General features: G+C 36.8%; 2 protein-coding genes across 5 annotated transcripts; one reads left to right on the forward strand and one right to left on the reverse strand.

Moving 5' to 3' along the window:
* Positions 1–219: 219 nt before the first annotated feature.
* On the reverse strand, positions 220–5,257 carry LOC122013445 (nuclear transcription factor Y subunit A-7-like). 4 transcript variants are annotated; one of them, XM_042569734.1, is made up of 7 exons: positions 5,146–5,257; positions 4,998–5,047; positions 4,145–4,371; positions 3,248–3,354; positions 3,001–3,072; positions 2,267–2,431; positions 220–982 (listed from the first exon to the last, which is right to left on the reverse strand). In XM_042569734.1, exons 3-7 carry the CDS (start codon positions 4,344–4,346, stop codon positions 605–607), a joined length of 924 nt encoding a protein of 307 aa, XP_042425668.1. In that variant the 5' UTR covers positions 4,347–4,371; positions 4,998–5,047; positions 5,146–5,257; the 3' UTR covers positions 220–604. The 4 variants fall into 4 exon arrangements, with proteins under 4 accessions (XP_042425668.1, XP_042425666.1, XP_042425669.1 ...); XM_042569732.1 differs by having other exon boundaries at positions 5,002–5,047; positions 5,146–5,256; XM_042569735.1 differs by lacking the exon at positions 4,998–5,047 and having other exon boundaries at positions 5,146–5,246.
* A 919-nt stretch (positions 5,258–6,176) lies between these two features.
* Positions 6,177–12,872, forward strand: LOC122013446 (carotenoid 9,10(9',10')-cleavage dioxygenase-like). The gene is made up of 14 exons (XM_042569736.1): positions 6,177–6,640; positions 6,983–7,053; positions 7,528–7,542; positions 8,138–8,249; positions 8,717–8,816; positions 8,961–9,023; positions 9,239–9,349; positions 9,427–9,611; positions 9,739–9,874; positions 10,710–10,827; positions 10,906–11,007; positions 11,787–12,038; positions 12,280–12,391; positions 12,619–12,872. Exons 1-14 carry the CDS (start codon positions 6,389–6,391, stop codon positions 12,646–12,648), a joined length of 1,659 nt encoding a protein of 552 aa, XP_042425670.1. The 5' UTR covers positions 6,177–6,388; the 3' UTR covers positions 12,649–12,872.
* The last annotated feature ends 1,843 nt before the right edge of the window (positions 12,873–14,715 follow it).

The following is a 14,715-nucleotide window of genomic DNA, read 5'->3' on the forward strand; positions in this document are numbered from 1 at the left end:
AGATTTGGAGTTATCTAGCGATTGTCAAGACAAAGCATTTTATGTATTTAGATTGATGTAGATGAATCAGATACTGATGCTTTTAGTAGGTGTAATGACATATGGTGTCTATTATTAAAATGTTTGTTTCAAATATTTGTAGATATCTGTGTTGAATGTTATTGTAAAAGCTCAAGCAAATAACCAGCATACTATAATTTGAAACTGTATCAACAACTCTGACAAAAAGAGGGCGCATATAGCACACAATTTCTGCATTAAATTCACTGCCATATTGTTTTCCAACTTAGACTTTGATGATCAAACTGAGTTTTAGGTTACCCCAGACTTGGGCCAGAGTTCTTGTTGCACTCACCAGGTTTTTTTTTCCCCACAACAGAAAGGAAAGACAGAAAGACAATGGAAACAGAGAGAGAGAGAGCCAAGAATGAATTGCCTTCGCGAGTTGAGATTATAAACAGTACCCTTTTAAGTGAAACCCCTGCCTCCAATTGCACTCCTATTTATCTGCTGCTACATCGATGTATCGACATAAAGTTATGTAGACCATGCTTCAGTTCTCAGTGCAATTCTTCTGGCACAGGTGTCCATCCGACGGAGGTTATCACTGAATGGTGACGGCCCAGTTTGGAGGTTGGTTCATCAGGATGCCAACGTGCTGCTGTCGTAAGCAATCCTCAACTTCAGTTTTCTCACCCGGTTTCAGATGATATGCAAATTGGGATCCAGACTTCTCTTGGTAGATATCTTTGGTGCTGGTGATCATTTTCAATTCAGGTGTTGCTTCCTGGATGCTACTTGGTGGATTTGAGTTACCAGAACCATCGGACGTCAGGGAGTTGGAAGACATAATTGGCCGTGTTGGAGTCTGTGTCTCAGTTTTAGCAGTTCCTTCATCGGTCTTCTTTGTGTTCAGGAAACGACCTCCGCAACCCCTGGCTCTCCTCACCGCATGTAAGTGGCGTGACTCATGAAGATATGGCTGCCAATTCAAAAATCACAGTTTCTAAAAATAATTTTCCTTGCATTTTAATGAGTTGCAGAATATAAACATCTGAAGTTTTCACAAATAACATAAATTAAAAGTACTTCGCAAATGAAGAGCTCACAGGTTCCTCTGACCATATATAAATCAAACAATCTTACCGAACCCTATTTTAGTTGTCGAAAAACCTCAACAAGAACCAGAAACTATGTTCATATAAGAGCATTTTTGAGCAGGTAAAGAATGTATCATTGCAAATAGATAGTCTCGACAAACGCAAAAGTATTAGATGAGGGCATGTAACTAGGGCAGCAATAAATGATGTAGAACTGATTGAGTTTTGTGTTTTTAATTCAAACTATTTTTCTTGTTTCTTGATGTTATGGTAATGCATATGTGTATGCATTTAATCCCACATTGCTAAGCTAAAAAGGTTGGAAGACCTTATATATGGAGTCCTTCCATCCTTGCTTAGCAAAGTTGAGGGGGCCTACACGCATGCGCGGGCCGAGCACAAATCAGGTGATTTCGGGAGTTTCGAGCCCGTTGGGAGAAGCTTTTCGGAAAGCTGTTTGTTGGAAGGGAACATAACAGTATTATTTAGATCTCACCAGCACAAACATCTACATTTGCAGCATGGCACAAGTGTGGATTTGGACAATCTTATTCAAAAGAAACAGTATTATATTCAGATCAAATAAATGGCAAAGTCCATCCATCCCAACTGGATATACCCATCTGCAAATTGGGGGAAAAGGCTCGATGGAAGGAGAAGGATTATTGCAGGATGTCTCATCCTAAAAATGGATCAAGCAGCAAGAAACATGGATTGGAATTGAGAACACAGAAGATGCCAATCAAGCCTGCCAATTTTCAAATTCACTGAGCAAGCAACGCAGATGTTTTTTTTTTTTGGCTCTTGCTTTGATCTCAGCAGATACTTTTTAAGTTACGACAGATTTCAATTATGCCCTGTCCTTGTTTCGGTAATTCTGTCAGCAACCAAGCTTAATATTAGACAATGTTGTCTGTCTTTTCAAGTGTTGTCTGTCTTTCGGGTATTCTTGGTGGATTAGGAATGCACCATAAATATTTGAATCATGGTTCATAATTATGCTAGGACTTACAATATGGCTAGGCATGCAGGATAAGCATTGTGGGATAAAATAAAGCCCCCAAAATATATTAAAAATAGACTAGAAATGATAAATAAATATAAATGTCCAATCAACTTAGTATTCTGTTAGAACTAATTTATTTACTCAAGACCCTTACTATTACCTTTCTAGCTTTAGTAGCTTTTTTCTCGAGTTCAGCCTTCGCTCGAGATTGTCTTCGCCTAAGAATTCCATGGTACTGCTTGGCATTAACATAAACTGGCTCCTCTGCCATTTCAAGAGGTAAAGCCATGCGAGAGTGTGGTATTCCAATAATTTGAGGATGAACCTGTAAAATACAATCAATCAACAATTAAGAGCATACTAAATTAAAAATGTAGGGCAGTAGAAGAAATGTTACAAACTTGGCATTACCCACAATGCTCTGTCCAACTATACAAGGCAAAGTTATTACCCAAGTGTCAACAACAGAAATAGTAATCTAAATAACTATTGATACCTACTGCTATCTGCCTTTGTTAGCCAAACAAGCACATATAATGAGCTAAGGAAAAAATGGACAAAAAAGGTTCAATGTGAAACAAATCTGACAACAATATGCAAAGCTAATAGAACATACAAAAAGAGTTGTACAGCTACTTTTGCCTACTTACCCTTCAACGCCTTGTTTTTCTTATATATATATTCATGATTTTAGGATAATCCCAAATAGTTCAAAAAAAGAAAAGAAATGTGAAAAGACTCTTTGGTCCTGAAAAAGGTATCAAGATTGCCTAAGGCAACAAAAAAGTATTCTAAACCAACATCAGCTAATTGCAAAATAATAGTAAATATTCAATAACAATTATTATGTGAATCAACACCATTAGTCATTGCTCAGTTATCTTACAAACTTACTAGGGATTGGGCTCCATAAGTAGCCACTAGACCAGCAAAATAAGGGTCATTATATGGATAAGTAGCGCAAGCCTGTAAAAGCACATCAGAAGATCTATTCATTATTGCAACGAGACAATGACAATTAATAAAAAACTGATATCAGCTAACCATTCACAGATAAGTGAATGATGCTTCAATTCAGATGAAATGTGACTATTCAAGAGCAATAAGAAAAAAAGAAGTAAAATAAGTAAGGAAAACACACGAGGGATTGTCCAAGTTCAAGTTGAGGTGCAATAATCTCAGGCATAACAGGAGCCATAGCTGAAGAAGTAGGCTGCAAACTCTGGTCCTTATCTCCAAGATTCCCATCTGACAATAAAATAACTTTGTAAGATGTAAGAAGCTAATCAGCTTAACTGTAACGCATCCGTTAATTAGTCATTTATACTAGTCTATGATCTAGTAAGGGACTCGGGTGTTCTACAAGATTTAGCAGTGTCAGAAGGAGAACTATATGTCTAGCAGATCAGTGAGATCTATTACAACATCTTGGTTAAGCACTAATACCAGCCCATATCTGTGAATACTTCCGTTGAAGTACGTGGTCAGCAGTCAACAATTTCACCAATATATGGCCCGGTTTCACCAATTGAATATCTCCAAAGGGTGCAATCCCAAATAAGTTGAAATTCTAGTTACAGGGATCGACAACAAAAACTCTTAAATTTTGCAATATAAAATAAAACCCCCTCAAGTACATATCAAAATTTCCCCTGTTTTAAACTGATAATGGATGATCCACCTCCAGAAAGGGAAAAAAACACTTCGGGTTTTAGTTTCATTGTGCTACCCTCTGATGTAGCAATCTTTGGTAATGAATCTTGATTGTAAAAGCAAACGAAACATAAACTACAATGTTGCAAAACATTCAACACGAGCTACTATAAAATCCTAACACTACTAGGAAAGCATCATAACCAATAGGAACACTGTTCCTGGATGAATGTTCAAGCTCAGTTAATCCATTTTTTTTTCTCAGTAGATCAAGCTTAGATAATACTGCAGGCGAAATACTTATAAAACATCATAGTATAAGATAAATGGTCAGTAAATAATTAAGCTGCTCTTGTGCCAATATTCTACTCTTTATTTGCATCACCTGTGCCATCGACTCCATTGATGTTATGCACCTCAGCTACCTCATCTCCTGCCAAAGCTGGCTTAGAAGCGGGTCCAGCAGCAAAAAGAGGAGTACACCACCATGGCTGTGCACTGACTACGGCAGGTAGGGCAGTTTGATTGCTCAGATCTATTGGATTTGTACCATTTGGACGTGATTCCATCCCACTATGTTTGACCATTCAAATCAAACTTTTCTTGCAAATTCTAAGAAGAAATGAAAATTAATTAGCTAAACATTGTCCAAGGGCAGCACACAAGACAAGGAAGAATCACTCATCCTACGATGATTACTAAAAAGAAAAATTAAATTACCCTATCCAAAGAACTAACTAAAAAATATATCTGCAAGAGACTCTAAAGATCCCATATAAAGAAGAAGGACACCAGAAAAATCCACTCTAACAAGATCATCTAAACCCCCGAGCTTTCAGATATCCCAGGCATGTACCAAATTCCATTAAGATGTAAGCGTATTCCGGCGAAAAAAATCAAATCAAGATTCATGCTACAAAGACTATTAAGAGGCAGTATCAGGAAAACAAAAAAATCCCATCTTGGCGGCCAAACCAAACCAACATGAACACAAACATCTAATTATATCAGGAACACCAAATATACGAAGTATAATAGCATCCAACTCCACTGACCACAAAACCCCCAAAATTGTCAAACAGCAGGAAGTCGGAGTCAAAAAGAACAAGCAATCAATGAAACAAAACAAAAATAGAAACATCGCGCCCAATTCCGGAAACTCAATCTAGTAATCCACGAGCTATCTAAGCGACAAAGCTACACACACATAATATATACAAACAGAAAACAAAGCGAACCGACAGAAGTCGCCGCGATCTACGACTCCTCCAATCGAATAGCGGCAGTTCTGAGCAAATGTCAAAGGGAGCCAATCAGATTCAGCAAGGCGTAAACCTTTCAACTCATGGCTTTCCCCACATCAAAAGCTTAAAAAAATATACAAACCCTAGGAATCGCCCTGTTCCGACCATTGATTTCTGCGTAGGTCCATCACGGGCAACGAATCAAAGCCAAGACCAGAGTGAAGAATTTTCGCGTAGTTGATGATTTATTAATAACTCTTTCAATCGCTCGTGTTCCAGAAGTTTCCAAGCTCGCAGTGAGTGAAATGACGTTTCTGTCCCAGTGTTTGTTGGCTTTATTGGAAGGGTATGGAGCCTGAAAAAGGTCAAATTGGTCATTTTGGGTTGGATGCAATTCTTCTCCTCGGACTTAACCAGTTGAGGTAAAAGGAAATTCATAAAATATAAATTCGCCTATCGGTTCCGGCTTTTTTTGGTTTATGTTACGGCACCCGTCCTACCCGTCCGGTGATTGGCAAGTTTCGCGTGGGGCCCACAAGAGGCCCCTTCGGGTACGACGAAGAAACGTAGGTTCCGGACGACTACCATTCGCGATCCGCTTCCCTGCCGGCTGGACCCGCTCTAGCGCGCACGCGTCGGAAGCCGACTGCTTGGCTGATCGGGTCCCGCTGGACACGTGGAAGTATCGCGGATCGCTGCGCACGCGGGGTCGACCAGGCGGAGCGAGTATAATTTAGTTTATCGAGAAAGTTTAAAATCAAATCGAAATATTTAATTTGAAGAAAATCCAAAACTAAACCATTTGAATTTTATTCCAAAAGGAAAAAAAAACAAAAGTATTAATTAAAAATTATAACGATAAATTGCTTTATTGTATAGATGGCCAACGACAGCATGACACGTGGGGTGGAAGTCCAGCTGCGGATGCCGGTCTCGTCGCGTAGCGGCGCGGATATCGCCAGAATCTTCGATTAGAGTTTGCTTGAGGGATTCGATAATCTGAGGGTAGTTTAGTCATTTCAATCGGCACAAAAAACCTTTTTCGAATTTATTATGAAATCCGTCGGGATATTTTATGCACATAGCAATTTTTTTATATAAGCATTTGTTTTTCGCTCGATTAACTAAATATAGATGAAGACAAATCTAAAATAATTTTCAAAAATTAATCTTTTCGATTTATAAACGGATTGAGAGCATTTGTGAATCTCTCATTCGTTGGTGGCCGGAATCCACTGAAGTTTCTAGCCGATCGTGCGCCACCACCGGTGCTTTCCACTCACTCCCAATTTCTGACGTCTCTCTCTCTCTCTCTCTCTCTCACTATCAGTCGCTGCCCGTCGCCGTGGGTTGGTTCGTCGAGGTAGTGAGGAGGAGTGGAGTCGATGGACGGCGCCATGGGAACTGTGGACGAGAAGCTGATTCTTGAGAAGGAGAAGAAGAACGGAGGCATCGTGGCGGTGAACCCGAAGCCGAAGAAAGGGTTGGTGTCGAAGACGGTTGACCTAATCGAGCGCGTGCTCGTCGCCCTGATGTACGATTCCAAGGCTCCCCTTCACTACCTTTCCGGCAACTTCGCTCCCGCCCGCGATGAGACCCCGCCCGCCCGCGACCTGCCCGTCCTCGGATCCCTGCCCGTGAGTCCGTTTCCAAAAACCTCTCTCTCGATTGCAGTTATTTTAGGAGCGGATTCGCAAATGCTCGATTCGGGTGTAGTTATGTTCATTTTTTCAATGGGTACCGTGATTTTTTTCTTTATTTCTATGAGAGTTACAGTATTCCTTGGTAGATTTTTTTTTATCAAATAAAAAATTCTCCGGGTCTTTATGTAAAGGGATTGTAGATTCCAATCTTTAGAGCTTTCTTATAAGCTGAAACTGTGTCCTCGTGAGTTACAGGTAATTGAAAATCTATCTGAGTTCTCCGAGACTAGATTCTCTTAGAGAAGATTCTAACCTGTTCTATGTCTTGGTCGGCAGGGATGTTTGAATGGGGAATTTGTCAGGGTAGGACCTAATCCCAAGTTTGCTCCTGTGGCTGGCTATCACTGGTACTTTCTGCCAAATGCTAACCGTTTTGATTTTCCAAATTGTTTTTGTTTCTTACATCTTTGATCGTGTTATTGAATATGAACACCACCTATTTATTGTACCTAGTCTAGAACGGCTTTTGTAGATTTTATTCTCTTTTGCTTGTTAAATTGGACAAGCAACTTTTTGATCAGTTTACTTGTAACATAACTACTACTTTGTTGCTGACTATTTTTTATGGAAATTCGTTGAGTAGAGTAGACCATGATTCAGAAGATGCATTTGATCACTTGACACACTGTATTGTCTTGGCTAAAGATCTTAGATTCTTGGTTCTCCCTTTTAAACACCAGTCAATATCTGGTGATAAGCGCATCAGTATCTAAATCAAGCTTCACTCTATAAATTGTAAATTCAGAATCATTTCAATGATTTCTTAAAACTTTCCTCATTTTGATGATTTTATTTAATTTTCTTCTGCTTACTTTGTGCAGGTTTGATGGCGATGGGTATGTACTAATCATATTGTTATATCGAGCCAAGTCAGATATGCCTGGTGGTCTTTGAGTCTTCGTGTAGATATGTCATGCAAATTATATCTATGTTTCATTGACTTTTTCTAGGCCTCTCTTGTCTATATAAATTTGTGACCTATTGATAAGGACATAAGATACTGTTAAAGCTTTCTTAATATTCTTGATTGATAATTTACATGTAATGTTATTCTAAGCTTAAAACTTGCTTTTCCTCTTGGTACTTGCATATCCAAAATGCAACTTATATAGTGAAGAAAAGTTTCATTTTTTTAGTTCTATCAAAGACATCACTGCCAATGCCTCCCATGTGTCTTTTACTTGCTTATGTTTAGCCTAATTTTCTTTATCCTTAAAACATAACTAACGAGAAAAAAGTCAGATGCTTATCGGAATATGCATTTGCATAGTAATAAAGAGTTAGCTTCTTATAGAAATAGGCATTTCCATAGTAATGTTCATGCTTCATTGAAGATAAACTATATGTTTCTTTAGATAAATTTAGTTTCATCCTTGCCCCTTTAAAGTTGTATTTGCTTCAATAATGCATATTATTCTTGGTATTTTGCAGAATGATTCATGGTATGCGCATCAAAGACGGAAAAGCAACTTATGTTTCACGTTATGTCAAAACATCACGTCTTAAACAAGAAGAACATTTCGGAGGAGCAAAATTTATGAAGGTATTTTGTCTATGCTTCAAGTTAATTATTGTTTATTAGCATGATTTATACAGCAGTAATGAGTAATCCTTCCCCGGTCCCTGTTTCTTCTTTATTTTCATAGTGAGTTTACCATCTTCAAATCTTTACTTTAGATCTAGTCTTGCTTGCTCAGCTAGAAAAAGCTAATGTCATGGTTGCACCCTTTCTTATTTCTCAAGATGATCGTAAAGTTTTTTGTGTTTTGTCCAATTCATGTTTATTAGAATAGCATTTTATTTAATTAAGTCACAACTTAAATGCATGGCTGTAGAAATTGCATAAAATAGAGTTAGAAATATTACATGTTTCATAATTTGTAATAAATAATTTAGGCTGTGTGGTATGATGCTACTTTATGGATTCCATAATAAATATATTGTCATGCCACATCCACATCTGGAACCCTATTTGATTCCTAATTTATATTTTCACTATGTTATCTTTAGATTGGGGATCTCAAAGGACTGTTTGGATTGTTCATGGTCCAAATGCAAGTTCTTAGAGCAAAATTGAAAGTACTAGATGTTTCATATGGCACGGGGACAGGTACTGGATTTTTTATTTTATTTTTGTATGTAAAAGATATTCCTTTTTTGGTCAACAAGGTAATTGCACCCGTCAATTACCTGATTGAGGTTGACATTGATTGTAGTTTAGAGGATTAACCTTTATGTCATGACTTGCTTCCAGCTAATACAGCTCTAATATACCATCATGGGAAACTTTTGGCTTTGTCAGAAGGCGATAAGCCATGTAAGTAATCTTTTATCACCGAGTTTCTTTTTCTAAGATGGATATTGTACGATATTACACCTCATATGCTTCTTTCCCTAGAGTTAGTAACTTGGATAAATGTTAGAACATGCATATGCATAGATTTTCCTATTTGGTTACATGGTTCTTATTGTAGCATTGTAGCTGACTATGATCGATCTGGTACTTATGAAGAATCTTACTGCATACTCTAGATGTTGTTAAAGTCCTAGAAGATGGAGATCTTCAAACCCTCGGTTTGTTGGATTATGAGAAGAAGTTGAAACATTCATTTACTGCTCATCCGAAGGTTGATCCATTCACCGGTAAATATCAGCCGAAGAAAGTATCTTATATCGCACTACACAAAGTGCTTGTTAAGAGACTTTTCTCCTTTGTGCAGGTGAAATGTTTACCTTTGGCTACTCACAGACAGCACCCTATGTTACTTATCGAGTCATTACTAAAGATGGTGAAATGCTTGATCCAGTACCAATAACAATACCCGCTGCCATTATGATGCATGATTTTGCTATCACTGAAAATTATGCCATCTTTATGGATCTGCCTTTGTACTTTACACCGAAGGTATAAGACGATCGGACTTATTAGTTAGAATGTTTTGTAACTGGTAACATGAACTTCTTAGGCTGAGAGAAAGCGTCAAGGAAATGCTACTGATAACTCCTGATATTTTGGATGAAATTGATTACAGGACATGGTGAAAGGAAAACTCATATTTAATTTTGATGCTACAAAGAAAGCTCGTTTTGGTATACTTCCTAGATATGCAAAGGATGACCGACTGATTAGATGGTTTGAGCTTCCAAATTGCTTTATATTTCACAATGGTGAGCTTCTTATAGTCCTTCAATTGTTTGGCATTTGATGGAGCTTCACACGCATGTGGCACACACATCTGGCTCGGATCTTCATGTTTATTTATATAATACCTGATGGTACTTGTGAAATGCTTTTGTTTTCTTGATGCTTAACTGTAGAGAGCAATGAAGGACAACTTTCAAGAGATTGGAAGTTCAAAAGTAATGCGAAAGCAACTGTAGAAATAAGAGTTGCTACAAGATCGGTATGGTACAAAATTATACCATATGCTACAAAAATGGAGGGGTTATGATTGGCTTGAAGAGCAAAAACTGCTTCATATGAAACATGTCTAACTTATTAAGAAAACAAATAAATGATATATCATTTAATAACCGCAAGACAAATATGCAAATCAAACGAGAAAGAGGAAGATCAAAAAAATTGAGTCTAATGACGTAGAAGGATCCATATAGCCAACCTCGCCTAGTAGGATAAGTCTTGATTTTTATTGTATATAATGACCGTAATAAAGAGTTTGCATTTGTGTTATTCAGAGAATTCTAAATTCTCAACATGCAATTGTAAAGATAGTTTGAACCTCAGTATTTCTCTAACCATCCTAAAGGTCAAGATCTAGATAATGTAAAGAACAAAAAAATTGAAGAAAACATCAGTTATTGTTTATATACAAATATATAACATGACTTAGAAATCAACCAAAATAGGACCATCCTTGTGACATTTTTTTTTTGCCTCTCTTTGATCATCAGCTAAAAAATATTTGTTTTTTTCCCGTTAAATTGGTGAATAAAATCAAAATGAGCACCATATTTGATGGTTTTCATGGATACATTTGGTCAGCAAATGCTTGGGAGGAAGGCGATGAGGTTGTTTTAATAACCTGCCGCCTTCAGAATCCTGATTTGGACCAGGTAAATGGACCTGTCAAAGATCATCTTGAGAATTTCACAAATGAGCTGTATGTATCTGTTAGTTATTGGAAAATATTGTCTTGATTGCACTATTTCTCCATTTTAAACACTGTTCTAAATGTCAGGTATGAGATGAGATTTAATATGAAAAATGGTGCCGCATCACAGAAGAGACTTTCTGTCTCTGCAGTTGATTTTCCAAGGATCAACGAGAACTACACTGGAAGGTACTTTTTTTGCTTCTTTCTTTACAATATTAAGCTGTATATTCAACTTTGTATTGCTCAGTAAGGTTTAATGATGCTTACAAGATTTGGCGCATTCGGTTGTTAAGCAACTCTTCATGTGATGGCAGCACGCACTATGGCACAACTTCACTTGGGATATTATGTATTCCAAAACTTAGATAACTATTTCCGTGTTCGTACAAGTTCACCTATGAGATCTGAAGAGTTCATACAAAAATTGTACTGTATCTTGAGATTTGACATTGGGATGTGTCGAGGAGCATGTTGCACAAGTTCACAGATGGATCTGAAGGATTCCTTCAAAATAGTGCTGTACTTGGAATTTTCACATCAAGGTTGGTCAATCAGCATGCTGCAAGGTCGCACTGATTTAGGGGTTCCATGAGTAACATGGGAATAATAATGAAGTGGAACTTTCTTTGTAAACAACAATGTCACTGGCTACGGGAGATTTAAAACTAGGAGAATCTTACAAGACTTCTCAATGCTAAAAAAAACGAATGCTGTGCTAACAAGATGGAAATACAAAAAGGCAAGAAGCCGAGAATTCACTGCTTAGAAATAATTGCTTGAATGCTTTGTGAATGCTTTTGGTTTATTTACCTTGATTTCAGAATCCTGTCAAAACAAAAGGTTGATTTCTAATTATTGTTTTTATTTGCCAGTCCACAGCAACAGGAGAAAGCTTCTGTGTGTTTTTGAGAATGAATTTGGATGCTCAAGTCAAATTCATCTATTACTATTTTTTTGTATTTCAGGAAACAACGATATGTGTATGGCACTATACTAGACAGCATCGCAAAGGTAACGGGCATAATTAAATTTGATCTGCATCTGGAGCCAGAAACTGGTAAAAAGAAGCTTGAGATTGGAGGAAACATTAAAGGAATATTTGATCTTGGACCGGGACGATATGGCTCCGAGGCAGTATTTGTGCCACGCCAATCAGGGATTACATCAGAAGAGGACGATGGCTACTTAATCTTCTTCGTTCATGATGAGAACACAGGGTACACTCTTCCTCTCTATTTCAAGCACACATCGCTTAAAACTGATTTAGTGACACATCAACCTAAAAGCTAACAGGGCTTCTAATATCGGCTGTTTTGTTAAGAACTTCCTAACCGGGTGAAGGATAACCTAGGGAAGTTGCATATGAAGATAAAATCACTCAATCTATTTAATCAACTCTTTTTGTAAAACAACATTTTGACTGAAGGTTCTGTTGTTTTTCTTTTTTCACACTTGAAGGAAATCAGCAGTCAATGTAATAGATGCGAAGACCATGTCCGCGGAGCCAGTGGCAATTGTTGAACTTCCACACAGGGTGCCCTATGGGTTTCATGCCTTCTTTGTAACAGAGGTTAGTAATCCTGAGCTACTTTGGCTTTTCTGATAATGTACAATATGGAATCTAGTTAATTCGAACGACTCGATCGAACTGTTAAGTGTTCGCAGAGAAATTTCATGAAGCTTTTTTGGATATGTTATTTTTTTTCCTAACAAAACTCTATGCATTATATAAAGTTCCTTCTTTGTTCTTGCTTCTATTCTCTTAAATATTCTATTGGTTTTCTGATTCCCTCACAGGATCAACTTCAACGCCAAACTGAGGCATGAAAGGTTTCATTCCTTTCCCAATAAGAGAGGTTTAGCAGAGGTAGAGGCTTAGAAGCTTCAGCCACTTGATCTGATAACTACTGATCATCAACCACTTGTACTACTTAATTCGATCAAATTAGACAATATTATCTTATACATATTGTGTATATATAAACTGAAGTGAGCATGGATTAATAAGGGACTGAATTAATTCAAAAAATGCTTGCTTCATTAAATTGACACCAACAATCAGAATGGGATCCTTTAGATCATCTTTCTTGGTCCGTTTTTGGACCAAGAAAGATGGATTGATGGAAGGCAATGGTCCTCACATCTTAAATAGATGGGGGTCATTGGAGGACGGATTTTTTGGTCCGTAAATTATGGATCAGAAGATGGTCTATTGTATGAAGATCTTTGATTTGGATGGACTTTACCTATTTAAAAATGAAATCTATTCAAATCAAGGATCCTCATGCAATGGACCATTCCCTTATCCACAATTTACTGATCAAAAAATCTCTACTGGGGTTATTGTCTTTCACTAATGTAAATGCAGGAGGATCCCTTCCCCCAACAATCAGAAGGGTCACCCCAGCAACGCTCCTCGACTGATGCGTTTGACTCGTGGACACAGACCGTTGATGCGCCGAAGGACCTGCCTCGACCGCCGTCCTAGAGGAGGAAAAAGAGGGGGACTCAAGCGAGCGGATGAAAAGGACCCATCATCATCGTTCAAACAATACAAAATATTATAAAAAATTTATTCAAACAACACCCTATCCCAATTCCCAACTAATTTTAAAATCGTGATTGTATATAAAACTAAATTCCTAACTAATCCGTAAATTTCACATGATAACATCCATGAAAAATTTGATTTATTCGATTAATTTGATTTTTTTTATCGAATTAATTAATATTTTATCTGTTCAATTTATTTGATTTTTATTAGAAAATTTGATTGATTTAATTAAGTTAAAAAAAATAAATTTATTAATTCTGTTTAATTTGATTTTAATCAGATAATCAGACTAGGCACTTAGGTTAGTGCAATGTTTGGTAACTGTTTAGCATTAATATGGAAATAGTTTTTGTATTTGCAAATTCTGTTGCAAAATGGCTTTGTACTGGGGGCAGCTAGTCCGGACATATGGGATTAATTCAATCCTGTCTGTACAGGTAATGTCTTAATTTTTCACATTGGATGGTGGAATCCACACTTAAGTAGTGAGTCTCATCATCTCATTGTGAGAGGTTGAGACACTGCCTATATAGACAGAGTGAAATTTACCGACATATGGACACATCAGAAGCTTCGAGACCGTTTCGACAACTGTTTCACTAACTGTTGCTCATAATATTTTCTTTCCTACTCCAAAAAGTATAAATTTGATCATAAACATAAATAAAGAGCATAATGAAAGTCAGATAGCAACAAAGTATGAATACCTGCATGAGGTAAAATAAATGAAGAGAACAAAAAACAAAAGTACCAAGCTTGAAGTTAAGTGCTCAATAATGGGGAGAATGGGGCCACGTCCCAAAGTGTAAATCACAGCACTATCAGCATATATATATATATCATATAAATTTTACAAATAAAAACATAAATTTATTAAGTGGGCAAAGTTATTGGTCCAACTTTTTTTCTAAAATGTATCACTGCCGGGGTGCATGAAAATTTAATAAAGTTGCTATTTTGGATAATAAATAATCAATTATCTTATTGATAACTGGTGCATGTATAAATAATTAATTGCTACCGGGTATAAATAATTAATTATCTTCTTAATAATTAGGATTTAAACTCTATATATAAATAATAAATTATCTTTTTAATAATTAAGATTTAAAATAATAGAGGTGGCCTATTGAATCTACTTACATTCTCTATCTATGACTCAATTTTCTCTAATTCATCCTGAAATTTTTGTCGTTATTTTCATCGTCCATTGTTAAAATTCAAAATAAATTATATATTTGAAGATTCCATACCTAAATTTTCTATTGATAGCTTGATATCAAAATTTTGAAATACTATTGTGATTTTAAAATGATCTGTCGACCCTTATTTTACATTGG

Source organism: Zingiber officinale, chromosome 8B, assembly GCF_018446385.1.
Source record: "Zingiber officinale cultivar Zhangliang chromosome 8B, Zo_v1.1, whole genome shotgun sequence".
In the NCBI taxonomy this organism is placed as follows: domain Eukaryota; kingdom Viridiplantae; phylum Streptophyta; class Magnoliopsida; order Zingiberales; family Zingiberaceae; genus Zingiber; species Zingiber officinale.

What these genes read in the sequence shown, in the direction of transcription:
- LOC122013445 (XM_042569734.1), bottom strand. Translation starts at nt 4,346, where the DNA reads ATGGTCAAACATAGTGGGATGGAATCACGTCCAAATGGTACAAATCCA. An exon ending in TTGAACTTGGACAATCCCTC is followed by an intron (nt 3,073 to 3,247) that starts GTGTGTTTTCCT and finishes GTGCTTTTACAG; the next exon opens with GCTTGCGCTACTTATCCATA. An exon ending in AAGCTACTAAAGCTAGAAAG is followed by an intron (nt 983 to 2,266) that starts GTAATAGTAAGG and finishes TTGAATTGGCAG; the next exon opens with CCATATCTTCATGAGTCACG.
- LOC122013446 (XM_042569736.1), top strand. Translation starts at nt 6,389, where the DNA reads ATGGACGGCGCCATGGGAACTGTGGACGAGAAGCTGATTCTTGAGAAG. An exon ending in AACGAGAACTACACTGGAAG is followed by an intron (nt 11,008 to 11,786) that starts GTACTTTTTTTG and finishes TTTGTATTTCAG; the next exon opens with GAAACAACGATATGTGTATG. An exon ending in GTTCATGATGAGAACACAGG is followed by an intron (nt 12,039 to 12,279) that starts GTACACTCTTCC and finishes TCACACTTGAAG; the next exon opens with GAAATCAGCAGTCAATGTAA.